At 58.4% G+C, this 24,223-nt stretch overlaps 8 protein-coding genes across 8 annotated transcripts; 4 read left to right on the forward strand and 4 right to left on the reverse strand.

Moving 5' to 3' along the window:
* Positions 1 to 2,219: 2,219 nt before the first annotated feature.
* On the reverse strand, positions 2,220 to 3,317 carry B0H64DRAFT_438408 (uncharacterized protein; the record flags this gene model as incomplete). The annotated part of the gene is made up of 3 exons (XM_062806348.1): positions 2,220 to 2,499; positions 2,555 to 2,618; positions 3,245 to 3,317. 3 exons carry the CDS (start codon positions 3,315 to 3,317, stop codon positions 2,220 to 2,222), a joined length of 417 nt encoding a protein of 138 aa, XP_062664838.1.
* A 3,688-nt stretch (positions 3,318 to 7,005) lies between these two features.
* B0H64DRAFT_35873 (uncharacterized protein) lies at positions 7,006 to 8,333 on the reverse strand. The gene is made up of 3 exons (XM_062801654.1): positions 7,572 to 8,333; positions 7,453 to 7,513; positions 7,006 to 7,384 (listed from the first exon to the last, which is right to left on the reverse strand). The coding sequence occupies exons 1-3, from the start codon at positions 8,197 to 8,199 to the stop codon at positions 7,048 to 7,050; spliced, it is 1,026 nt and encodes a 341-aa protein (XP_062664839.1). The 5' UTR covers positions 8,200 to 8,333; the 3' UTR covers positions 7,006 to 7,047.
* Positions 8,334 to 9,021: 688 nt separating this feature from the next.
* On the forward strand, positions 9,022 to 11,204 carry B0H64DRAFT_429213 (uncharacterized protein). The gene is made up of 4 exons (XM_062805887.1): positions 9,022 to 9,194; positions 9,253 to 9,513; positions 9,573 to 11,024; positions 11,084 to 11,204. The coding sequence occupies exons 1-4, from the start codon at positions 9,160 to 9,162 to the stop codon at positions 11,172 to 11,174; spliced, it is 1,839 nt and encodes a 612-aa protein (XP_062664840.1). The 5' UTR covers positions 9,022 to 9,159; the 3' UTR covers positions 11,175 to 11,204.
* Positions 11,205 to 11,493: 289 nt separating this feature from the next.
* B0H64DRAFT_471267 (uncharacterized protein) lies at positions 11,494 to 13,631 on the forward strand. Its single transcript, XM_062807874.1, has 3 exons — positions 11,494 to 11,935; positions 11,996 to 12,193; positions 12,249 to 13,631. The coding sequence occupies exons 1-3, from the start codon at positions 11,780 to 11,782 to the stop codon at positions 13,347 to 13,349; spliced, it is 1,455 nt and encodes a 484-aa protein (XP_062664841.1). The 5' UTR covers positions 11,494 to 11,779; the 3' UTR covers positions 13,350 to 13,631.
* A 302-nt stretch (positions 13,632 to 13,933) lies between these two features.
* On the reverse strand, positions 13,934 to 14,796 carry B0H64DRAFT_35913 (uncharacterized protein). The gene has a single exon (XM_062801671.1). It carries the CDS (start codon positions 14,574 to 14,576, stop codon positions 13,974 to 13,976), a length of 603 nt encoding a protein of 200 aa, XP_062664842.1. The 5' UTR covers positions 14,577 to 14,796; the 3' UTR covers positions 13,934 to 13,973.
* B0H64DRAFT_35909 (uncharacterized protein) lies at positions 14,680 to 16,471 on the forward strand. Its single transcript, XM_062801667.1, has 2 exons — positions 14,680 to 14,711; positions 14,947 to 16,471. The coding sequence occupies exon 2, from the start codon at positions 15,017 to 15,019 to the stop codon at positions 16,280 to 16,282; it is 1,266 nt and encodes a 421-aa protein (XP_062664843.1). The 5' UTR covers positions 14,680 to 14,711; positions 14,947 to 15,016; the 3' UTR covers positions 16,283 to 16,471.
* B0H64DRAFT_35910 (uncharacterized protein) lies at positions 16,472 to 18,676 on the forward strand. Its single transcript, XM_062801668.1, has one exon. The coding sequence runs from the start codon at positions 16,661 to 16,663 to the stop codon at positions 18,590 to 18,592; it is 1,932 nt and encodes a 643-aa protein (XP_062664844.1). The 5' UTR covers positions 16,472 to 16,660; the 3' UTR covers positions 18,593 to 18,676.
* Positions 18,677 to 19,138: 462 nt separating this feature from the next.
* B0H64DRAFT_450106 (uncharacterized protein) lies at positions 19,139 to 22,607 on the reverse strand (the record flags this gene model as incomplete). The annotated part of the gene is made up of 5 exons (XM_062807117.1): positions 19,139 to 19,497; positions 19,648 to 20,181; positions 20,452 to 20,977; positions 21,137 to 21,175; positions 21,234 to 22,607. The coding sequence occupies 5 exons, from the start codon at positions 22,605 to 22,607 to the stop codon at positions 19,139 to 19,141; spliced, it is 2,832 nt and encodes a 943-aa protein (XP_062664845.1).
* Between the last annotated feature and the right edge of the window lie 1,616 nt (positions 22,608 to 24,223).

Below are 24,223 nucleotides of genomic sequence, written 5' to 3' on the forward strand. Positions count from 1 at the left end.
ACGTGGGACAGACACTCAGGTCAGACAACCCCCCTCAGCCGACAATGTGGTGACAAGGCAGCCACCCCCATCCTATCGTGGTGACACCGCATGGTGCCGACCTGAACTGTCCATTCGGGTTCGCTTCCATGCGAACGGCGACTCACTTCCGATCTCACCCGGAGAATAAGGACCGCTTACATAGTGGTGACCTGCCCGAACATGCGACCGGACACCAGCCTTATGTACTTACCTTGATGGTCGCGATCCGCGAAACCCGGTCGGAGGACGGTCTTGAAGATGTGACCCCCACATACATGCAGCAACCAGGCACTGAGGCACCCTTACAGCCAAAACCGAGTAAATGCTGCCTCGCTTCCCAACGTCCCAAACCAGTAAGAGCAAGGGAGCCAACACTCACTCTATGCTGAGCCTTGAACGGCTACCAGAGCGATGCTGTAAGTAAGACGGGGGAAGTCGAGGCGAACACGCTGCGGCGGAGGTGGGATCGTATCCCGTGTGTCTCAGCCCCAGCTGCCGTGTATCCGTTGATGGTTGCCCATCCGGAATAATAACTACCATTTTATTCTCCGATCATGGAAGGCCAGCGTATAATCCAGCCCCTCGAGAACAAGGTGATCGCCGAGTCTCGGGTAGATAGGAAGGATCACGGTTCGGGTTAAGGCATCGGTCCTAAACGAGCAACTGCGAGACTCGGCAGCGGATGTCAAGCCCTCTCGTCTACCATTACCAGCTCCGTAACGCCCCTCCGGCGAACAGCAAACCTGCAATCGAATGAGTGGCTGAACTACCCTGGATATCTTCAAAGCCCGAACCCCAATAGCCGATCACCAAGACATCACCCCCAATCATCTCCTCGCCAACACGAGATCACACCGTGATACAGCCTCCAACCGGAACCGGCCTCTCCAACCAACCAACCAAACCCGACACAAAATCCCAAACCGACAACCACCCCGCAAAAGGCCAAAGACACAAATAAAAGAATGCTCACCTCGTCACCAACCCGATGAGACCGGAACCGAACCCCGTCCCCCTCAACCCACCAGTCACAACCGCCAAATCACCGATCCCCATCCCCAGCTTCCCCATCCCCCAATGCCCAACGCCCAAAAGACGGAGACGGCTGGCATGCTGTCTCACCACCCCACATTCCCGCCGCCCACTCACCTCCCCGCCAAGTCGCCCGTTACCTATGTAGGGAGGTACCTACCGAAGAACGGAGGGCATTCACAATCACGCGCCGCCGCTGGCGTGCGGCGGCAAAAGGGGGGGGGTTATCACGTAAACAGACGGCCCCGGCACGCCATATCCATACCATATCACAGACAGGACGGCAAGAGCAGGTTGTTTTGTTTGTGTGCTCCGACTGCGGGTTAGGAGTTGGGGGTATGGGGGTACCAACAGGGCAGGTCAACAATCAAGATATCAGAAACACAGGCGCAGATAGATGGTGGTGGTAGTAGTAACACAATTAACCAGCTACCTAGATAGCTCTCCCTAAGCAAACAAAAACTCAACCTCCAAAATGCTGTGCCCCCCTCGAATCAGATACCGCTGCAAGCAGTCGGTCGGCCCAAGTACCCCCCTCCCCCCGGGGGAAAAGAGAAAAAAAGAAAACACGTCAAAAAAATACACTTTTGTGTACGCCCGCATATCCCGCTTGCCCATATCTGCCTGCTGTACCGGGAACGACAATCCCAAAAAACAAAACAAACTCCCAGACCCATCCCATGGAAAACAAAGGAAATTGCTGCTCGGATTATGTGGTGGTGGTTGGCGGCGATGACGGGGAAGCCGACCAAACCAAACCGGACCGAACCGAGCCGAGCCAAACTCCATGAATGATACGAAAGTAGACTGTTTCGCTTCCACCCTGCCGGGCCGGGCAGGCCGTGGGCCGGTTACGGCGGAGGGCGGAAGGATGTAATAATAATGGTGGGTATGTGATTTAATGCCGGGGTTGGTCAGTCGATCGGCCGGGTTGGCTGGGTTGGCGGGGTTGGTTGATGATACAAGGGTGAGTGCGGGTTGTGTGTGTTGTTGTTGTTGACGGAGAAGGGGAAGCCCAAGGTTGAAGGCGTGATCCCGTGGGATGAAAAACGATCAGATCGGGCCATTCGCCGATGGCTCCATGAACGCCCGTAAAATGTAGTAATATCAAAACATGAAAAAAGAGATGGCTCGCTAGCCGGAGAGAGAGGTAGGCGGCAGCCCACTCAGCGGCGCATCGACGCGGGCCAGTGGTCCCGGAAGCTGACGGGGCTCGGCGGAGGCGGGGCCGGTACCGAGTAGTCGCTCTCCCGGATGTGGTGGATGGGCGTGACAAGCTCGTCCATCTTGGACGCCAAGGTTGCGTTGAGGCTGGCAAACAGCTCCTGGGTAGTGATCAGGCCCAGATTCCGGCGCGGGGCCGGGATCGGGATGGGCGCGGCGATCGGAGTGGCGACGTGGGAAGGCATTGTGGTGGATATGATGGGTGGAGTGATGGTCGAAGGACTGGGCTGGGTCAACACCGGTGGGCGAGGACAAGGTGAGCAACGAGGCGGGCTACCTTTGGCAGAGGCAGGTGATTGATGGCTGGGATTTGGTCGAAAAGGCGGCGAGCGGGTTGCAGGCTGTGTGTGAAGCTAGGCGATGGGCAAGAGGGCGACCGAGGTTGATACGTATTAATACCCGGCTATGTATGCTTGCTTCGGTTTCACGGGCTGGTGTTGGTTCACGGCTGCTGTCCCTAACGGATAGATCTGCGGTCGGCCACACGGAAAGGTCGGTCAAGAGGCGGTCGGGTAAGAAAAGAAACGGGAAGCAGAAGGAAACTTTTCCGAGACCAACTGTGTCTTTATGTGGAAGCAGGCCCGGCCAGGGAGAGGGGAGACCAGACCAGACCAGACCGGCCGTTTGACAGGGAGTAGGGGGACGGGGGGGCGGGGAGGGGGGTGAGACTGGGAATTCTGGGTACGGCCCAGTGGAATTCTGGGAAGACGGATGGCTGAGTACCTTGTACCATGGCCTCAGATTCCTTATTCACTCCTCCCTGGTTGTTTTGACGCGGAATCCCGAGTTTGTCACACGATTTGTTGGTGTCCGCAAGGGGTATAAGTGACTTGTCGTTTTGGTGGCGGGCGGTACCCCAGCGTGGGAGCAAACAGAGTAAAGATGAATCCGGTCTCGTACAAGACTGTCTAGAAGCCCAAAAAAATGCTGGTTTCTGACGGTGAGATTAGACCCAGAAAATACCTACCTGCGGTGATGTGGCATCGCGAGGCGGACGGGGTGCCCTCAAACGACCTGGGGAGGCACTGCTCGGCCCCCATTTCTGGCGGTGGAACGAGGTTGCTGGAGTGCGGACAGCGTACCCAACAGCTCGACAGGGCTGCGGTCTCCAGGCCAGAACCTTGTTTGAGAGTGCAAAAACTTATCCGCTCTGCCGCTGTGCCTGGCACTTTGACCAAGAAGCTCGCAAACACGGCTGGATAAATCGGATGACAAAACCAGGAAGGCACCAGTTGGTTGTCCCCCGGCGTAAAATCGTACACAGGGACCGTGTCTGCGCGGCCTGGCCAGCTCGCCAGGTATCATTCCAACCGGTGAAAGAGGAATCCTGCCAAGGTAAAGGTCCTCTCCGTACGGATCTGACGGGGTTTTTGAAATGGTGGGCCATCTCCGGGGCCAAACCGCCCGATCGATGCCCTGCTCACTTTTTTTTTTTTTTCAAAATTTCAGGCTGTTCCCACGGCCAAGTGCATCGGTCTGACGGGTCGACCAGGGCGCCATTGGGTGTTGCAAGCTCCTTCCCTCCCGCTCTCAAGAGGCGGTAAGGAAAGGGGAGTTACGTCCGAGGTGCCCAGACCGGGGAGGCACTGGGCAGGCGAAGAAGGCAGGCACGGTAGGGCAGCCGCGGTCGACATCAACATCCGGGACCTCTGGTGTGCCCGAAGAAAATTCTCCCCGTGGGGCAGACCCGGGGCTTGTCCAGATTCGGGTCGAGCAACCAAAGATCCACAGAACGCCCGTCTGGGGTCTGTGGGGTAAAACGCGATTGGTGCGGATTGTCAGCTCCACTTGACTCAGCTCCAGCCCCACCGGCCACTTTCGAGCGTCGAGCCACTGCGCGGCTGCGTTGCACAAACGCTCACCCAAAAAAGTTTTGGACGTCGCTGCCTGTTGCGCGGCGCTGTTGTTCGGGTTTCGTCCTTTTGGTAACACGTCTTCATCAATGAAGGACCGAGCCAGCTCGGTACGACGGCTCAAACGGGGCACTTCTGATCCCTTCCCCACCAGTGCAGCGCTTGACTGGCAAACATTCTTCCCACCAGCCACGCCTCACTTTCCTCCCGTTCCGGCACTGGCTGGATATTGCGATATTCCAGCCAGCCAGAAACTCGGATCGCCTTGATTCACGTCACACCAAGCACTTGGGCACACGGCACATTTTGCCCATCGGCGTCGATGGAAATGGTAGGAGGGCACTGACTAACTATTCTGTCCATCCCTAACAAGGGGGCGGCGCATGAATCCGGCCCTATCAAGCCGGCCATTTTGCCCTGCTGGCTCTCCTCAGGCTGACGGTGTTGTGTCCACCGACCACGTTCTCTGAGGGCGGCAAAGCATGCCAGCCACGGCCTGTTCCGTCCGCGACTCTATGTTCCAATTTCGGTGCAAAATCGCTTCCGCTCGCATCGCAGACCAGCCAGCCATGGGGAATGGGCTGACTGACGGGCTCTCACAAACCTCCGCCGGGAACTCCGGATATTCCGCCCTCTTCGGCCAGCCTATCGATGGGTTTTCCTCGCCAAACGACGAAAGATGACGTGGATAACCCAAACAAATGCAGGACGCCGTTCGTCTGATCTCCGCAAGCCGCCCGTCAGTCCCTGCTGAACCCCGTTTCTCGGCCGTTTCAAGCAGTTTTCTGGAACCTTCAACGAGCAAACAGGGCTCCCCGGAGGAATCCAACCCCTGCCCTGCATGAACTGCCACTGCACCCCCTTTTCATCCAGGGCACCCAACCTTGAGCCAACGCAACGCAATCGTGTTGATGCATTATTCTCCATAACTACACTAATAAGCGGAATAGCCAAGGAGCCGGACATCGGCGCCGTTTTCCGGCTAGCGAAATGCGGTCGGCGGCTTTTTTCCCCCCTGCGGAATGCATTTCTGGTTTTGACCGCTTGCAGCTGCTTTCCCCAGACTTTCCGTGCTGCCGGGAGCAGCGCCAAGCCGCGGATCGAGTTCCCGTCGTGCATTCCCTCGCCCCTATTTTCGTGCCATGTGGTTGCGCTGCGTTGTCAACCCGGCGATTGACTGATTAAAAATTAATTGATTATTTGCTTGGCCTGGAGCCGCTTCGGCTGTGGTTTCCACCGCAGTGCGGACTCGTCATCTGGTGTGGCCCGTCTAAATTTTCGGTTGCTCGTCTCGTTGCTGAGCCATTCTGTCAAGTGGATGTACATAGTATGTCCATACACACAGACACCAGGATGGCGTTGTGTCATGTCCTCATCCCTGGTAATTATCCCTCGGCTTTGTTCGCATGCTTGCCTCCCTCGGCGAGAGCCGGTCCGGCCAACGAAGATGGGAGATTATCATCTGTCCGCCCTTCCTTCGACGAGCTGACCAGGGAACTTCACCACAGCCCCCGTGACCAGTTGCCAATCACGGCGGATGGACGAGTGTTCGTTCCCGCTGGTTCCGTCTCATCATGCCCAATAATACACAGCAGCGACGCGCGGAAATGCAAGCACCGAGGCATGCGTGTGGCACGTTCAGGAAGAGGAATCCTCGTCACACCCCCAGCGTTGCAGCCTGACCGAACCGCAAAGTCGCAATCGGGGACTTGGGGAGGTGAAACCCGCGGTGAAAATCAGGTGAAGGAGCGGGATCGCCGATTCGTTCCCGAGCCGGCCGTTGAAACGGGCTGGCATTCTTCCGCCAACGATGTCACCAACGACCGGGGGGGGAGAAGCCATGGTTAGATGGTGTCGAACATTGTCGACGTTCCTGCCCGGGTAAATCAGCCGCGCTTCATGCCAGGGGGTTGCTGCGATGTGCTGAGGTGACGAGCGTCATGCCAAGCCTGCGGTCCGTGATATTCTCCCTTCCCGGGCCGCATGTGGTTGGCCCACTCCGGGGCCGGGACCGGGACCCGGAGGCGGCGCATGGGTTCGATTTTCCTGTTATTCTCTGTATAACTAACACGCTGCACCGGCTGTGTGGCATGGCCGGCCGGCCAGCGGGTTGGTTTTGCTTTGTTTCAAGAACATAATTGTTTCGAGGCCAGAATCATGGCCCGGCCGGCTGGTGGGTTGCCCGCGGTCCTGTTGGCTCGTTGTCATCGAAGAGCAATCCCGAGTGCGTTACTTTGCCACGAATACCGCCTGCGGATATCTGTTTCAGGCTTAGACATAATTATTGCGTGTTTGGAGGCGACGAGCCGATTTAATTTTATCCTCGATTATTTCCACACTTGTTTGTTTTCAACGGTTTGTGAGGTTGAGGTCATCGCCACATTCCAAACCGTTTGTTGTTTGTGAGATCACGTAAAATGCAGCGCGGCATTGCGAAGGCTACGGAGCAACGGGGTGACGTGTCACTGGGGGTCGATCATTGATATAGAAGTTCTGCATTGCCCAATATCACCGACCGTCCCCAGATGGCCGAGTGGTCAGAGGGGGTGGTCAGGGCCCCGAGGCGAGAACTCCTGATGCTCTCTCTCTCCGAGGGGTCGCCGGTTCGAGTCGCCCCGGGGCAGGTTAAAAACAGGAAGGGGGTCCGCCCCCTTCCTTCAAACGGGTTGACCACCTGAACTGTAAACCCTAAGGGGTTTCGTAGCCGGCTACTAACCCCCGGGGTTAGCCGGCGAGCTTTTGCTACTCACTCTTCCCACCTACACTATTTTTAATTTCTTTTTACCGTATTGTTGTCAAACTTGATGAAGTGAATGATGCATTGCAGAGATAGGATCAATCTTGCCAGGAAACGTGGTCCTTAACCGACACAGTGGTAGCCACGAAATGCTAGGAACCAAGCAGCTCTCATGTAATTCTAGCCCTCAAGCTTGTAAGCCTCCTTGGCCGTCCCGGCCCAGAGCATTGCCTGGTCTTCTTCGCCCAAGCCGGCCAGATCGCACACCATGTCAACTACCTTGTGCCATTTCTTCCACGAATCCTCGCCTACACCCACCACGCAGATGGGCCAGTCGCTGCCAAACATGATCCGGCTCGGGCCGAACGCCGCGACCACAACCGCCAGCCACGGGATGATGGCCGCGAAGATGTCCTCGGCAGGCCGCTCCTTCAGCTTGTCCGGCAGCTCGGCGAAGCAACCGCTTAGCTTCATGTATGTCTTGTGGCACTTGCTGAGGGTGAACATAGCAGTGCGCCTAGGTGATATCGTCAGGTCAGTCGATGCTGGTCCCTCAAGAAGTGAGTTCGTTTAGCCTGTACATACCATGCAATGAATGACGGGTCCGTCTGGTTGAGAATCGTCAAGTCGGGCTTGCACAGGTGATCTACCAAAGGTCATTAGCACGCACGCACACCCCATCCCACCACAACTCAACAACTCACCCAAGATAAACACCACCTTCTCCTCCTCCTCGACCCCCTCATGTGCCCGGTCGATCAACTCCACAACCTCCTCCAACTGCACCCTCCCGCGCCGGTGCTGGTCAATACCCACATCAAACACAAACCCCTTCCGCCCCAGCACCTTCAACCCCTCAATAAACCCCTCACCCAGCGCCGTCCCATTCTCCTTATCCTGCAACAAATACCGAAACCCCTTCACCCGGCCCCAAGCCTCCGGCCCGGCCTCCGCCTCCGCCCTCTCCAAATACCGACCCAACTCATCGGGCCCGAGCACGAGCGGCGCCCAGGGCACCAAACCCAGACATAGCGGGGCATCGTCGGGCGTGTGGCCCTCGGCGGCGCCCGCCGTGCCCGTCGCGACCCGCCGCATCCACGCGACCTCCTGCAGCGCCGCGTCCCAGTCCCGCGGGCTGCTGTTGCGCCGGTCCGCCTCCACGAGCACGAACCCCGCAAGGTTGGCGCCGGCGACGGCGGGAGCCGTCGCCGCGCGGAACTCGGCCGTCGACTGCTGCGCGGGCAGGGGGTGCGTGGGCGTCCACCAGGCTAGGGAGGGGGCTTCCGAGGCGGGGTAGAGGTGGATGTGGGAGTCGATGATGGGGGGTGCCATTTTTGGGGGGAGGGGAGGGGTTGGTTGGGGAGGTGAGGTAGGTATGTTTATTTTTGGGAGGGACGGCGGGGGGGGGGGAGCCTTAGGCAGGTGGGTGATGAGAATGAAAGGGGGGCGGGGGCGTGAGGGAGTTGTCGAGTTCGATATTGAGAATTTGGTTTCGGGATTTGGGCTTGGTTCCACGTTATCTTGGGACCGGAGGGGAGCACCCTTTTTTATTTCAAGAATGACCACGTTCACCACAGATTTGGGGGCATGTAAAATGGGAGATGATGTCAAATGCAGAGAGAGATGCTATGTTGTTGAACACCCCTCACCGACATAGCGGGGAGACAAATGCTCCACCAATGGCCTTGGAAGCTCGAGGTGCAGGTTGGTCGATCATTCTGGAGCAGTTGCGAGGATACTGTGTAAGCGATCCATAGAGAGTCCGTCCAGATCACATTTCAAGCCTTCTTCTTAGCCACTGTTAACGAGGCATGAGCGGAGAACATGTTGGTCTCTGAGCTTTCTGGAGCGTTGGGGACAGCGGTTCTTGACTGGCTTTGGCTGGCCTTGACTCGCATCGAAATATTGGAAGAAAAACAAGAGATACTAGCGAAAAGACAATTCAAATAATAAAAAATAGGGGTGAAAGAGAGACAAAAAGAGCTGTCTTGATTTCCTGTTTTTCTCTCTCTTCCATTTTAATGGAATTCATGTCAACCGTTGGTGAAGAATGATGGGGTCGAGGCGGACTGTGCATGTAGAGTAAAGTGGCACTCAAAATACACTGTGCGTGCCTAGGCTCCCCATTAAACTTGCTGCCCCTCGACGCGTTCTGCGCGCCTGCCCAACGCGACCCCTCCGAGCCTTGCATCGACCGCCACTCCCGCAAACCGACTTTTGTTGTCTGCGTCAACGCCGGGTTCGCTCAGCACACGCCATACACGCTATTAATCAATCAAGCATCAACACAAAATGGCGGAACAACAGATCTCTCAGGGCGCGATAGAGTAAGTCGGCACGCCCGTTTCTGGATGCTCGTGGGAATGCCATCTAACCCCGATCCAGGGCCATCTTCTTCGATCCCGACCGCGCAGCCGTGCAATACCCGGTCCCGGTGATGCAATGTCTTCATATCAAGACCCTCGAGAGCAAGGGCCCGGGGGCCGCCGCGCCCGAGAGGTACCGCATCGTCCTTAGCGACATCCGCAACTACGTACAGTGCATGCTGGCCACCCAGGCGAACCATGTGATGCACGACGGTCAGCTACAGCGCGGATCTGTCGTGCGCGTCAAGCAATACCAGGCCCAGTCCCTCAAGGGCAAAAAGTGCGTCGTTTTTCCTTCCGTTTCATGCCTGTACCGGTGCTCACGCACAGCCTGCCTAGCGTTATGATCATCTTGGACCTCGAAGTCATGACCGAGCTCGGCACGCCGGACAAGATTGGCGACCCCAAGAGCATGGAAGTCACAACGGGCGAGCGCCAAAATACCACAAGCGGGGGGGGGGCTAGTTTCTACGGCGCCAGGAGCGAGCCGGCTGCGGCGACAGCACCGCAAGCTCAGCGGCAGCTGACCTCGCGCCCAGGAGGGGGCAGCGGGAGCGGTGGGCTCCCTGCGGCCACAATATACCCCATCGAGGCTATCAGCCCGTACGGGAACAAGTGGACCATCAAGGTCCGCGTCACGAGCAAATCAGATATCAAGACATGGAAGAAGGCCACCGGCGAAGGCAAGCTCTTCAGCGTGAATTTCCTGGATGAGAGCGGCGAGATCAGGGCGACCGGCTTCAACAACGAGGTCGATCAGTTCTACGACTTGCTGCAGGAAGGCTCCGTCTACTACGTCTCGACACCCTGCAAGGTGCAGCTGGCCAAGAAGCAGTTCAGCAACCTCTCCAACGACTACGAGTTGACGTTTGACCGCGAGACAGTCATCGAGAAGGCCGAAGACCAGAGTTCCGTGCCTCAAGTCCGTTTCAACTTCTGCACCATCCAGGAGCTGCAGGAAGTTGAGAAAGACGCGACCGTCGACGTCATTGGCGTCTTGAAGGACGTGGGCAAGGCGGACCAGATCACATCCAAGACGACGCAGAAGCCCTATGACAAGCGCGAGCTAACCCTGGTCGACGACACGGGCTACTCCGTCCGGGTGACCATCTGGGGCAAGACGGCCACCGAGTTCGATACCAGCGAAGAGTCCGTCGTTGCCTTCAAGGGCATGCGGGTCAGCGACTTTGGCGGGCGCAGCCTGTCGCTCTTGTCATCGGGCACGATGGCCGTCGACCCGGACATCCCCGAGGCGCACAAGCTGAAGGGCTGGTACGAATCACAGGGCAAGAGGGACACGTTCGCCACGCATGAAAACCTGTCGTCGCTCGGCGCTGCCGCTGGCCAGAAGGATGCGCTCAAGCTGATCGCGCAGATCAAATCCGAGAACCTCGGGGTGGATGACACCGTCGTGTACTTCACGACCAAGGCGACCATTGTGCACCTCAGACAGGAGAACTTTGCCTACGCGGCCTGCGTGTCCGATAACTGTTCCAAGAAGGTGGTCGATGCGGGGGAAAATAGGTGGCGGTGCGAGAGGTGCGACATAGTTCACGATCGGGTGCAGTACCGCTTCATCATGGGCGTCGACATCAGCGATCACACGGGTCACACCTGGGTTAGCTGCTTCGACGACTCGGCTCGCATTATCCTAGGCAAGTCGGCCGACGAGCTGATGGAGATGAGAGAGAGGGGGGATGGAAGCTTCGAGGAGGCGTTTAACGCAGCTAACTGCAGGAAGATGGTGTTCCGATGCCGCGCTAAGACGGATACGTACGGTGACCAACCGAGGTATGCTTTCTTCCCTCTTTACTGCTTTCTCGAGAACGCCCGCTAACAGAGGGATTTAGGGTCCGGCTCCAGGTGATGAGTGTTGCAGCGCTGGACTACGCGTCGGAAGCCAACAAGCTGGCGGAACTGATCAAGGAGATGAGCGTGTAGGTGTGGGCTGGCAATGTACAGCAAAAAGGTGGGGGGGGGGGGGGGGGGGGGGGGCGGTTGCTGTATTGAACTGAAATTCCGGCCTTGTGTCTTGGGGTTACTCGTAATGAATTCAAATCATTTTCGATGATTATAATCTTGATGGTTTTGATCTCTCTAGGGCGGCTTCTTCCAAGTCGAGAGTTGAACACATCCGGGTGTCAACAAACGCAAAAGGGTCGCCAAGCACCAGGGCGGGGTGGAGGAGCTGAGTGGTGCTTGAGCAGCAGCCTTACAGGTGGGGCTTTCCAGGCTCTCCAAATCGCGGGGTGGGGAGCTTCCAGGTTGACCCAACCTACTTCCGACAATAAATCATAAATCCATCCGCCCGCGTGCAGCTCTCTTAAACGACGGATACACCCCATTTAATTCTATATCGGGGTCAGTCTTTTAAAGTCGACCTAAAAACGGGACACGCGTCACAAGGATCGACCCCAAACGCATGGTAGCTGCCGTGTCCGGTACCACGACCGACGCCACGACTTGTCTTTCCTCCGCACGCGGTCGACAAAACACTAAACCAAGCTTCCCGAGTTCGCCGTTCTATCACCGCCGACGAGTCGCAGATGGATCAGATCGCCTCGGTACTTCTCAACTTCCCGCCAGCCGGCGGGATTGCCGACGATGATTTGTACAACTCAGCTGCCAAGTCACACAGCCAAAGCGTGGACAAGTTGGCCGTGACACCAAACTTTAAAGATACCGCCGCCCAGCTCTTAGATGTGCGTGGATCGTGTCTTCCAGGCTGAGCTTTCCAGTCGCTGATTGCTGATTGCTCGCAGCACGTCGATCCAGCCATCAATTCCATCTCGCACCTGAGCTTGCTCATCGCCGCCCGGGCCGCCGACAGTCTACCCCAGCCCGAACTCCTGGCCAAGATCTCCATTTTCCTCGTCTCGTTCGACGCACGCCAGATACGCTACGCAGGGAAAGCCTTTGCGTCGGTTCTCGACTGGGTCACCAGCGGGAATCTGTTTCCGGTAGGTGACAGCTCCATTGTGGCGGCTTTGCCGGTTGCTAACCAAGACTGCCTAGGCTTCTGTCGCAGTAGACCTCGTCACGGCAGCCCTACTGAGGATCGATCCGACCGGCTCGGTGCTCACTACCCACCATGTCGCCCTGGCCAAGCTCGCGTACACGACCGACAACGTAGGACCCGCGCTGCCCCTCCTCGAGAAGAATATCGTCTTCTATCCGGGCGTGAAGGGTTTGCAGGAGCCGCGGCCCCTCGGCAGTCCGGATCTACCGCCGGCATCATACGTAACCGTGGAGTCGGGGTTGACGAAGCAGTTGAGCAGCAGCGACGTGCTGCAGTACGATCTTTTCCGCGGGCTCTGCTTCATCCAGCGACGGTCATGGAGCCAGGCGCTCGACGCGCTGGAGCGGGTCATCACATACCCCGCCCGGGACACCCACTCGTGTAGCAAGATCATGGTGGAGGCACACAACAAGTGGGTTCTCATCGGGCTGCTGCTGAATGGCAAGGCGCCCACGCTGCCGACTATCACGGCCCCCGGGGCGCAGAAAGCCTTCTCTGCGCTGGGCAAACCCTACCAATCAATCGGCAACGCATTTGGGGAGAGCACGGGCCGGTTGCTCAAGACCGAATATGAGGGCCTGGGCCCGCAGTTCTTCAGCGAGGAGAACAACCTCAGCCTGGTGCGGTTGGTGATACAACATTACCAGAGGTGGCAGATCCTGAAGCTCCGGCAGGTCTACACCAAGATCTCGCTCGAGAAGATCAGAACTCGTACGCAGAGCGCTGAAACGGGGGCGCCGCTCGCGACCGAGGCCGAGGTCGCACAGCTCATACAGGAGATGATCGACGAGGGGATGCTGAGCGGCGTAATCGAGCGCCCTGCAGACGGGCCGGCCTACCTTAGCTTCCACGTCCCCGACGAAGTGCTCTCGGAGGCCGAGTTTGGACAGAGGATGCTGCAAACCGCGCAGCGGTTGAAGGAGCTAGAACCGATCGTCAAGGCGACGAACGAGCGCCTGGGCACGCACCGCGATTACGTCCGGTTCTTGTCGGGCCAGCAGAAGAAGGATAAGGACTGGCAGAGGGACTACGGCGTCGGGTTTATGAATCAGGTCGAGGACGAGGATCTGATGACGGACGCGGTGGCGGGCTTCTAGGCGGGGCAATCATCCGTGGGCGGGCGAGCCCAGCCTAGCTGTGTTTCCGTGAGTAGGGTTGCATGCGGCTGCTAGATTACGAAAGGCATTGACTTATGAAATGGAGCCCGGGGTATCAAGGAAGGTTATGGGACGGGACGCGGCGAGATGGCGGCCGCCAGGCGTTGGAGACGGTGCATGGGAACAGCCATAGCAGTGTACAGAGATACTTTTGCTAGAGGGATTTTGGCCGACAGCCCATGAATCCCGTTCTTGCCTATTGGCTTTAGCCAGTCTTGAGTGCTTCCCGGGTTGAACTTTGAACATCCCTCTGCGCAGACGCTGCTCCTCCTGCTTTTTGATTCTGTTTACTTACCTGGGGTTAGGGTTGACTGTTCGTAACGGGTTCCGATGGCTTCCTCCTCCGTCTTGCTTGACACAATCAAATTATCTCCACATTACTTCTTACTCGACGACTCGACGACAACCAGCCAAACAGCCTCAAGATGAAACCACCATCGGCCATGTTTCTGCGCTGAGCATCAGCAAATTTTCCACATTGTAGGAGAGTACACCACATTCCCGATACCGTCAAAATATCCACCACAACCACCAAATCACTGGATTCATCACCACCGAGGTATCTCATCCGCTCTTCGTCCAGTGCCTCCTCTCTAAAAGCCCGGGCACTCGCCGGGGTATCTTGCCAGCATCTGTAGCTGGCCATGCGCCGTGCGCCGTGCGCCGTGCATACCGCTCTGCCGCTCCTCCCGACGCCGGCCCGTAATGGTAATACGGGTTGGGGCTGTGAGGTCGCCAGCGCGCCCGATGGCTATGCTCGCGACCACGACCAGGGACCAGCGCTGCCGCCGCGGTGAGCGCCCCGCCCGCCATGCGTATCCGGAAGTTTGCTGGCCCCAGGCGGATGGATAGGCTTCGGGGTGGAGGTTGTTGGTACGTTTCGTTGCCCCTCGACACTTGGATCGGCTTTACACGGCATGTACCTGTGCTGCACGTCCCAGCACGGGGGCTGTTCTTTGTGGTCCTGATCCTGGGAGCTGGGTCTGGATCCTGGATGCACGGTGGCAGCCTGCAGACATTTGGATGTGTGCAAAGGGTCGACTTGGAGGCAAGCTCGATACCCGGTTTCTGCTTACTCGGGTGGCGAGACGCCGGGTATTTTCTGGGAGACTGACAGGTAAGTAGGTGACCGCCTAACGAGTTGATACAGTTGTGGGCGCGAGACATCTCAGACACCACCACAACCTCTTCAGCCCCTCTCCGACGTTTGTCCCTCCCGCTTCCGGGGTGTGGAGGTCCGACACTTTGACATTTCTCATGCTGAGGTTGGGGACTGCGCAGACGCGGAGGTTGACAATGATGGTGGGTTGTCTTCGCTTTGATGGTCTCCGTGGTGTGGCTTTCTCTTTGTATCTGCGTGTGCCTCCCCGTGGGCTTTGTTACAAACCTAGGGGTGCCATGGGGTACCAGAACCCCCTGCGGGTTTTGCTTTGTCACTTGCTATGTATACCTTGCGTTTTTCAGCCCAAACTCCCTTCGTCTCCCCCATCGCCGACGGCATCGAACCTGTCTAAACCCGATCCCAACTGCTCTTTAGATTCCCTGACCGCCACGCGTCCTTGCCGACAAACCTAACCTTTCCGCCGCATCGACGTCACAGTGTTACCATGGAGGGAACATCCGAGCAGCCATTGCAGACAGAACAAGTGGTACCGACGGTCCCGGTTGGCAGCCAGACAACGAACCCGGGGCAACCACAGGTTCCCTCCTCCTGGCGGGCTGAAGTGTACGAGGGATTCAGTTTGTTTTGCGGCATCTGCATGGCGGTTTTCAACGCGGTGCGTCAGCGTTATCGACCCGGCACAGCGACGACCTGGGCCCCATGGCTCGCGGTCGGCTTTTGCCTCTGGATCAGTTTATCGCTCCGGTGTCCCGAGCCGTCGAGGATTTGCCCCGCCACGCCTACGCCCACGCCGACGTCCACGCCCACGCCCATCCTCCCCTTGTCGACGACAATGACAGCGTTCGCAGGGCGTCTGTCAACCGAGATTGCTTCGCTGGAATCTGCTTCGAAGTCTGTACCAGGTATCGCACTGATCGTGAACAAGGCCTTCCCGGGACTGGGAGACGAGGGCCTGGGTGTGCAGATGGCTGTGTGGAAGGACTGGCCGGCCATCGCGCTCAACGCGAGCGAGCAGAGCGGCCGCATCATCAGCCGGCTTTACGGAGACCTCAAACGCGAGGACCGTATCCTTACCCTCGTTTTCAAAGTTTCCGGAGCTGTTACCGACAAGGGTAGCGGGGAGGCGCATGGGTCCAGCGTCCCGTTCGTCCTCCGAGGCTCCGGGCTGAGGCAGCGCCGAAGCAACTGTCAATTCCTGTTGAATTCCCTCTCTACGCGCATTGAGCAGGCCCAACGGGCACGCGATGAGTCTCGCAAAAGAGCCGAGATCTTTTATATGGACCAGCTGAAACGCCTCGACAACATGGCAAAGTTAAGACACAATAGCGGCACTGAGGACGTGAGACGCATCCAAGCCACCAGCACCGCGGGCGAATTTTTCCAATCGGCCGTCGAGCGTCTGAACGAGGAGTGGTTAGATTCTAAACTCGGCGCGTCTTGGGAGTGGGCGCCCGCTGGCTCGGATCGCGGCGAGGCCTCGTTTATCCGCAGCCTCCACGCGGCAGCGCGTGCAGCGACCATGGTCGACGGCGCGTTCTTTGGCGCTATGGGGAGGATCGAGAAGATGTCGGACATGATCGACACGGAAATGGCGTGGATCGAGGAGAACTTGAAGAAGTGGCTGGGTCCTTTGGCGTCGCCCCAGCCCGGGTGCCCCAGGACCGCGGCCGAACTCCAAATCGTGGTGGAGCAGATGGTGTTCTGGACCGAGGAGTGGCGCAGGAAAGTCCAGACTCTCTATTATCATTGATCATCGTTATTACCTTTGTTATGTTCCTTCACTCACATTTCAGGATTTGGTGTGCTTGGTGACGGCGAGTTTGCCACACAACTGGTTACCGGATCCGGTCTGTTTGTCTTTCTTTCTCTGCCGCATCCGCCCTTGATCGGGACTTGACTGTGTACGTGTACGTCCAAGGGACCTGTCCATCAGAAAATATGGATACCTTCCATGTGGTTTTCCCTCTGCTAAGCCCCCTTTGCAACAACGTCCTGCCGTCAACCGGTCGACCTGTCAACCCCCAGTGGCTTGCTAAACTTCGTTTCCGTCCAATTTGGGAGGCCGGCCGTTCCGCTTCATCGAACACCCATCTACCTACCTGAGTGGTAAAAGCAGTAATCATCGTCCATGTCTCCCCCCACCGAGTTGGAACGGCCTTTCCGCCGCCGCAGTAGCCGCCGCCGTGCTTCCGGTGGTGACGGTAGCAGTGGCAACAGCAACCGTGAGGGCCACGACGACGGCTACCCGGACGGTTACCACGGCAGCAACGAGGAAGCCAGTATTGACAATACCCCCAGCTCTCGCAGGCCCAGCCGTCGCGATCGACGCCCCGGCATGTCCCGGGGCACGGCACAACCGCGCGTAGGCAATCAAGGCACTCTTCTCGGATGTCTTGCCGCCATTGTCATGGCGGTCGCCTTTTGGGCCTGGCGTGGTCGGGGGTGGGCCGGGGACCCCCGTGTCAACATCCGGGTCTCGAAACTCCAACCCCGAGACATGGACATAGTCGCTTCTCCCTCCCCGCTTAACGACTTTATAACCGTTGCCGAAACGGCCATGAATGCATCCCTCCACCTCTTCCTACCCCACCGCACCTCCAACATCACCTTCGCACTTGACGCGCCTGGCCTACGTCGGGTCGATGTGGCATCCTGGCTCCCTAGTGCGCAGGTCCACGTCTGGGTAAAGCCTCCGGAGCGACTCGGACACCACGAATTGGGGCGGCCACTAAAGGCCGAGCACGCGCCGCTTGTCGTTAGCCTAGCAAACGCCACTCTTACTTTGGAGTTGATGGAGAAGCTTTGGCCGGTACTCCTCTACGCCGCCAAAGACCTGCTGGTATCCAGCCTGCCACCCGAGCATTCAGATTACCACAGCCTGAATGAATCCCTGGCCGAGCCCTGGAAGCCGGAGCTCATCTCCCTCGTCCGCGCAGATCAAATATGGCGGGACTTGTACAACATGGGGCGCTCGTGGCCCTTAGACAGCCGTAACTTCCTCCTCGGCCTCGGATACGACATCAAATTGGGGGTTAAAGAACGGACCCAAACGACAAAAGGGCGTAACGGCCGCAGTAGCAGCGCTGGCGCTCCGAAGATCGGATCCGCTGAACTTCCCGACCCCCATGAACTACTGCAAAAGGCCCGTCGGTATGCTGTCCCTGGCTATACTCTTCCCAGATATCTCGCCAGCCTACGGCCGCCCTCCAACGCGTCGATCCAGCTTGACATGATGCTCATGTCCCTAACACGACGACCTACCGCGGACCTGGGATATCCCAGCGACGCCCCGCGCAAGGACGGGGGCCTATGGATGGGGTTCCGGGGGCCGTGTCACGCCGGGGAGCCGCTGAGAGAGACTGCCGAGGGCCGGTGCCGTGGCCCGGGGCGAGGATACGTGCCCTATATGCCCTACCATTCGACGGTGGATACGGAATGTCTGGGCTCTGACTGTATACCGGCCCTTAGGGATGCCCTTTGCGACGCCGAGGAGTTCCTATCCGCTATGGCGGCAGCCGCCGGGCGGGTCAAGGCGGCCGTGGCCGAGGAGCGCGGCACTAAGTCGCGGCTTGGGCGTCTCTTTGGCCACTTCCACGAAGACGAGACCGAAAAACGGATTCAGACCCTCGATCGTGCCCTCGCCGCCTTCCACGCGCTCTATCCGGCCTTGCAGATGCAGCGCCGCCTCCTGGCCGGCGTAGCCGCCAGGTTGCAGCATGCCTGTATCCTCCAGGATGCCCTTCGGGACCGCGTCCGCTCGGCCTTGTCGGACAAATCCTGGTGGTGGGACCTCGAGTGGGACGCCGACAGAAGGAAGGTGGTGCTGGCATATGCGATGCTCCCTGAGATACAGGAGACACTCGCGCTACTGAAGAACGTGAGCGATCGGATCGAGGCGGAAGACACGGCTATTTGGGAGCTACAGGACCCGATCAAGCAAGCTGCTAGGCTTCTCAAAACTGAAGTATCCGCGGGGTGGATCGAGAGGATTGGCTTGGGGAACTTGCAGATGGCAAAGAGGCCGGTGCTTGTGAAACCGAGACGCTACCCACACTTTTAGATGGATGACATACCAAGGGAGGTCGTGTGACCCTGAAGGTGAAAGACGATTAGCAGTAGCGTTATATCAGATACCATCGCATCCAGTACTCTGCGTAATGAACTGATACTTGCAGTGCGACGGCTCTCTACGATGTTCTAAGATAGCTACCTTCATACACACGGCCTTGGAGCTTCTTCCGCTCTGACTTGGCGCGAGGTCACCCAGTCCGTATATTTACGCAAATTCTACTGCACAAGGTTGCGGGTAATATACAACCGGTTGCAGGTGACACTGTCAACCGCGCGCCTCGCACCCCTATTTTGTATATCACAAACTGTCTCCATCTATATCCATACCTCCCGTAGTATTTGTTTATCCCTTCCCACCAGCCTCTTCCCCCCAGTCAAAAGCACGAGCCCGAGAGGAAGGGACAAACAAACGGGGCCAACCCCCGCCCCCCCCCTTTAGGCCCCCTATGTGAAGCAGTGTCTGATCCAACCCCAAAACCGCAAGGGACACTGATTAACAGACTCACTTGCCCACTCAATCCCAGTCCTCAGCCGATCAAGCGCCCGTGGGTAGCCCGCCGAGCAGATCCCCCTCTCCATCTCCGTCCCCGTCTCCGCCGCCGCCACCACCAGCAGCAGCACCCGTGTCAGCACCCATGTCAGTCCCAGCTCCAGCTCCAGCCCCAGCTCCATTCCCGGGCCCCGGCCCCGGCCCGGGACCGGCCTTGGCTCCGCTAGACAGCGCGGCGTAGGGGTTGGGAATCTCACGCGCGGGGCGGGTACCGGTGCCGCTGCCGCTGGTGTTGGTGTTGTTGGTGGAGGTGGTGGTGGTGGTGCTCGAACGCGGGTTGCGCGGGGGCGGCGCGATCGGCCCGTAGGGGGATGCGGATGATGTGGGTGTTGTGTGGTGGAAGGCTGGTGGGGGTGGGTTAGCTTTTGGTTTCTGTTTGGTTCTTTCTTTTGTAGGGATGGGTTTGACACACTTCCCCCTTTTTCTTGTCTGGTAGGGGTTGCCGGGTGGGGGGGAGAGGGGATGCCAATGGGGATGGGGATAGGGAAGCTTACTGAAGGGGCAGGCGGCAGGACCTCCGCTGCCGGGTTGGCCGGCTTGTGGTTGGTATGGCTGGGCCTGGGGCTGCTGCTGTGACTGCGACTGGAGGGTGCGGCGGGCGTAGTGTTGTTCCTCCCAGGGCCAGGAGCGGGCGCCGTGGGCTGCGGTTGGGGTTGGGGTGGGGGTAGAGGTGTGGGTGTTGTTGGTGGCAGTGATATACTGTCTGATGCCACGCCCGGGTTCCGGTGCGATATGACGGGGTCGTCCTAGTTCGTGTCTGTTGATGGGGCTGGCGTCGATGTCGTCGTAGTTCTGCAGCCGTAGATTAGGGTACCGCCGGGAGGCTTCGACAGATGCCGGAGTCCGCCAGGACGGTGGGAGGAGCCTGTCCCCGGCAAACCCATGTTCGATTCTGTCGCCGTTGTTGCCGCTGGGGCTATTGAGGCCGCCGCCCCAGCGCGAGGCAGCCAGACCCCCGTTGGCGGTAACACCCCGACGTGAGACCTGCTCGGACAGCGGCCCGCTCGGACTCACCACCCCCATCTCCCCTTCCTCACCCCCGTCACCGACACAACCAGCCCCGTTTCTACCCCCAAACCTGTTCCCAAAACCAGCCCTCCCCCTCGGAGCAGGAAGCAGCCTCACCGCCCTCCCCCCCGAGCCCATCCCCAAAGAAGAAGAAGGCGAAGAAGAAGAACAAGAAGAAGAAGAAGCAGACGACCGCTCACCCACCGCCGCACCGGAACCCACCGCCGCACCGGAAACCGACCCCCCCGAACCCAACCCCCCCGAACCCAACCCCCCCGAACCCAACGCACCCGCCCCCAACCCCGAAGCACCACCACCACCACCACCACCAACCGGCGGCCCCGCCACCTGGGCGCGCGCCAGCTCCCCCTGCCGGCGCTTCCACCACACGGGGTAGCCGAGGAACAGGCCGAGCTGGTGCTGCGTGGCCTTGTCGGCCGGCATCTCGTGCTTGTACTTGCAGCCCTGCTGGGTGAAGGCGCAGACGCCCTCGTGCACCCACTTATCGCAGTAGATCTTGATCTTTTTGTTGTTGTTGTTGTTGTTGTTGTTGTTGTTGTTGTTGTTGCTGGTCGTGGGGGTGGTGGTGATGGCGGTGGCGGTGTTGTGGTTGTGGTGGCTGTGGTAGTTGATGTTCGTGTCCTGCGAGGTGGGTGTTAGAAGAGCTGCTCTTTGGGTTTGGGTTTGGCCTTGGGCTGGGTTGGAGGTGAAGCTCGGGTGGGTGCGTTGGGCGTTGTCGTGCTGGTGGTGGTGGTGGTAGGCGGGGGACGGGGGTTGGGATTCGGAGGGGGCGGCGAGGATGCGGTCGATGTGGGACTGTTTGGGAGAGTGTGTTGGTGTTTGCGTTTGTGAATGGGTGTTCGTATGGGGAGGGATGTGGTGGGATAGGTAGTGAATAAGTGGAAGGGAAAGGGAGGGGGACGGGGGTCGATGTGTTAAGGGGGTGAAGCAGCAAGGGGGAAGAAAGGGACATACCTGAATAGCATCACCACCACCATTTCTGCCCGGAGAAGTCTAAGATATACCGTCAGTACCCTCACCACAGGCCCCAAAATGCGAACCAGTGACTTACACCCGCCCTCAAGACCTCATTGTTGGTCGACCGCCCGTCACCCTCAACCCCCGCCGGCACAGGCAGCACAACTAGCCGCTCGTTCCCGGTCTCCTGCGCTGGAAGCCCCCACAGCTGGTACGGCAGCATGTCGACGGGCACCAGGCGGGTGCGGGTGCCGTTTGGGCGGATAAAGCAGTAGCCGAGCGTGTCGGGGGAGATGGTCACTGGAATGGTGGCCGTGCCTTGGCCGTGACAGCTGCTGTAGCTGCCGGCGGTATTCATCTGGGCGAATCCGTTGTTAACATGGCTGTTGCTCAGTGGGTTGTTACCATTGCGCAGGCTTAGGCTGTTCATCTGAGTGGCAATGGGGAAGGCGGAGGCGGATGCGGGAGCCATGTTGGCGTTTCCGCCCCCAGGAGTCGGGGAGAAACCGTTCGATGTACCGAAACTGCCGCCGGAGGAGTGATGAGAATGACCATAGCCGATGCTGCGTCCCGGGAATGCCATCGAGATTGGGGTTGACAATGAGACTGGAGTCGGTGGGGGCTTTGGACTCGAGTTCGTCTGGACAAAGCCTGCGATGTTGGAGTTGACGGGAGGAAGTAGGGGGCTGCGGGTTGGTGTGTAGAGGTGTGAATGGCTCGAAGTGACGGGTGAGGGTGAATTAGCCATGTTGCTCCCGATGTTGCTCGTCATGAGAGAGGACAGACGGGGCCTAGTACCAGACTCGGCAGCGCCCTTGGCCCTCCAGTTGTCCGAGACGATGGGACGCGATGCCTGGTCGAAGCGGGAAAAATGTCTGAAGACCCCCAGCTGCCCGTGTCGGTAGCGTTGACGATCATCAGCGGTGCCGCCGTTTTCGTTGCTCCCAACCATGTGTTCGGGATCAGGAGTTGGCTCATCGTGGTGGGTGGCGGGGTGGGCGTTCGAAGACCCGTTCGAGTTCATAATGTTGTCGGTGTTGCTGGTGTTTTCATCGAGCCCACCGCCGTCCATCAAGATCCTCAACTCGGCGTAGTAGTCGCTCAGTCTCTGGACCCGTCCGCCGTGGTTGGACACAACCGGCCAAGACGGGGCGGCCGAGGTGAACGGCTCACTGGAAGAGTGCGACGGAGTCAAGGGTAGCGAAGCTATGGTGATGCCGGCAGGAGGGGATTCGAACGGAGAAGAGGGGGTCATCTCGATCGTGGAGGAGATTGTGTCAGGGGTGAGTTTGTAATTCTCGGCCGAGGGCAAAGAAGAAGAAGTGGCCTCGGGGCTCTGATGCTGGGACTCGGAAGCCTCTTCAGAAGAGGTAGAAGGTGTGGCTGAGCGTCGAGAAGATGACTCGGAGATCCCGTGGTGCTGCTTTTCTAGGGGTGCGGCTGAGTGTAGTTCCCGCGGGGCGTCCATAGTAATGAGTAGTAGTATGGGCTTTGAGAGCAACAGGAGAGGTGATAAGCTAAGTCCAGGAACGGAGCCAAGACAAGGCCGCGAGCAACAATATGTAACTTGGCCGGCAAAGGCAACCAGCAGGAGGCGGAGAAGCAGATGGAAAAGAGCAGAGAGTGCGAGGCGGCAAAAGCGGGCCTGGCCAGGAGTGCAAACGGACGGATAGGGCGAGACAGCACTGGGCACCGGGCGCCTGCTGCCTTTCCTTACCGCCTGTTTTGTGACGGCCGGGGTCGTGTTCGGTCCGTTGTCACTCGGGTCTGCCGAAGGCAGTCAAGCAGGAGAGAAGAGTGGTGTATACGCCGGGGCAAGTGTTGCGAAACGGTTGACGACACTTGACTGGAGTAGCCGGCGGTAAGGCGTAACACGGGTGTCACGACAGCAGTGAAGCAGCGCCTACGTCTGTCTGCCTTTGGTGTCGAGAAACAGGGCTGAGCTTGGTGTACCGTGGGGCGGTAGCCTCAACAGTGAGGATGGAGGTGTGCGTTTTAGTGATGGCATTCCTAGGGATAAACATCCAAAGTGTTCACTCCTCCCGTCCAGGCTGGATACCCCCTTCATCAACAACACACATACAGCATATATCTATTACAAGACGTTTTGTTTTCCCGCCACTCGTTTCTCTCCTGTCCGGCCCGCTTGGGCTCCTCCTGACAACCAGGCCCCCCAATCCCCAACCGGCAAACGACGATTGCAAACGCCCTCCAGAGCCCAAATAAGGTTCCCTGCATTCTAACCCGGATACCTGCATCCACAACACTGAGCTTGCCTCTGGCCCCCGCCACGTGACAAACAGCAGCTGGGCAATAGATTGAACGGGTATGTACAACGCGGGAGGTGAGGGCAGGGGGCATAAAGAGAAACAAGTAGCAGGAGGCAGACACACAACAAGGGCGGGGATCGGGAGCAGTTCCGGCATACATAAAGCTTGTTAGGAGTATTCAAACCAGTCCCGTGAGTGAGTGTTTCCCCTAATTAAGATGTGGCGTAGACTAAGAAAGCGGAGCAGAAGCAAAACGGATCGGCATACACACTCATACCTGCAGGCAAGCTGTGCATTTCCACTCTTTGCTGCGAGCCATGGCCACGGCAACACCATGCAAGCCTCTCATGCCAGGCCGATGTCATGCCATGCAAGCCACATCGGCAGCACGGGCCCGTGGCTTTCCCGTTTGTCCGGCCAGTCACTATCGGGCCAAGGTTAACTCAGCGATGAAAACACTTGTAGACTGTAGAATGTAAGGGAGGATTTGGCGTTTGGCCGTGTGGCATATATGCTATCCACCAGACCAGCAACTCCCCCTGCATACAAGCTCGTACCCATACCACCATTCAAAGCGGAATCCGATGTTGAAGTTGTGTGTAGCCGTGGCATCAATTGTTCCCCGATTTGTTGACACCCCTGAGCCCGACCGGCAGAGCTTGCCACCCAACGCAAACGCAAACGCCCACCCGCTTTCTTCTAGAAACAGACGAGCCGACGGCTGAGGGTATCACAAACAAGGAACCCAACGCAAAGCGGCAAGACTAGACGTCGAAAGGGAAAAGAATCTGACAAAATCAGAATGCGACCGTCG

This window comes from Chaetomium fimeti, assembly GCF_033439085.1.
Source record: "Chaetomium fimeti strain CBS 168.71 chromosome Unknown B0H64scaffold_1, whole genome shotgun sequence".
Lineage (NCBI taxonomy): Eukaryota > Fungi > Ascomycota > Sordariomycetes > Sordariales > Chaetomiaceae > Chaetomium > Chaetomium fimeti.

Bases quoted from the DNA above. Each gene is read 5' to 3' on its own strand.
- B0H64DRAFT_35873 (XM_062801654.1), bottom strand. From the start codon at position 8,199: ATGGCACCCCCCATCATCGACTCCCACATCCACCTCTACCCCGCCTCG. The intron at 7,514-7,571 runs GTGAGTTGTTGA...GACCTTTGGTAG, and splicing joins GAAGGTGGTGTTTATCTTGG to ATCACCTGTGCAAGCCCGAC. The intron at 7,385-7,452 runs GTATGTACAGGC...GATATCACCTAG, and splicing joins GACCCGTCATTCATTGCATG to GCGCACTGCTATGTTCACCC.
- B0H64DRAFT_429213 (XM_062805887.1), top strand. From the start codon at position 9,160: ATGGCGGAACAACAGATCTCTCAGGGCGCGATAGA. The intron at 9,195-9,252 runs GTAAGTCGGCAC...ACCCCGATCCAG, and splicing joins ATCTCTCAGGGCGCGATAGA to GGCCATCTTCTTCGATCCCG. The intron at 9,514-9,572 runs GTGCGTCGTTTT...CAGCCTGCCTAG, and splicing joins CAGTCCCTCAAGGGCAAAAA to CGTTATGATCATCTTGGACC.
- B0H64DRAFT_471267 (XM_062807874.1), top strand. From the start codon at position 11,780: ATGGATCAGATCGCCTCGGTACTTCTCAACTTCCCGCCAGCCGGCGGG. The intron at 11,936-11,995 runs GTGCGTGGATCG...GATTGCTCGCAG, and splicing joins CCGCCGCCCAGCTCTTAGAT to CACGTCGATCCAGCCATCAA. The intron at 12,194-12,248 runs GTAGGTGACAGC...AAGACTGCCTAG, and splicing joins CCAGCGGGAATCTGTTTCCG to GCTTCTGTCGCAGTAGACCT.
- B0H64DRAFT_35913 (XM_062801671.1), bottom strand. From the start codon at position 14,576: ATGTCTCGCGCCCACAACTGTATCAACTCGTTAGGCGGTCACCTACTT.
- B0H64DRAFT_35909 (XM_062801667.1), top strand. From the start codon at position 15,017: ATGGAGGGAACATCCGAGCAGCCATTGCAGACAGAACAAGTGGTACCG.
- B0H64DRAFT_35910 (XM_062801668.1), top strand. From the start codon at position 16,661: ATGTCTCCCCCCACCGAGTTGGAACGGCCTTTCCGCCGCCGCAGTAGC.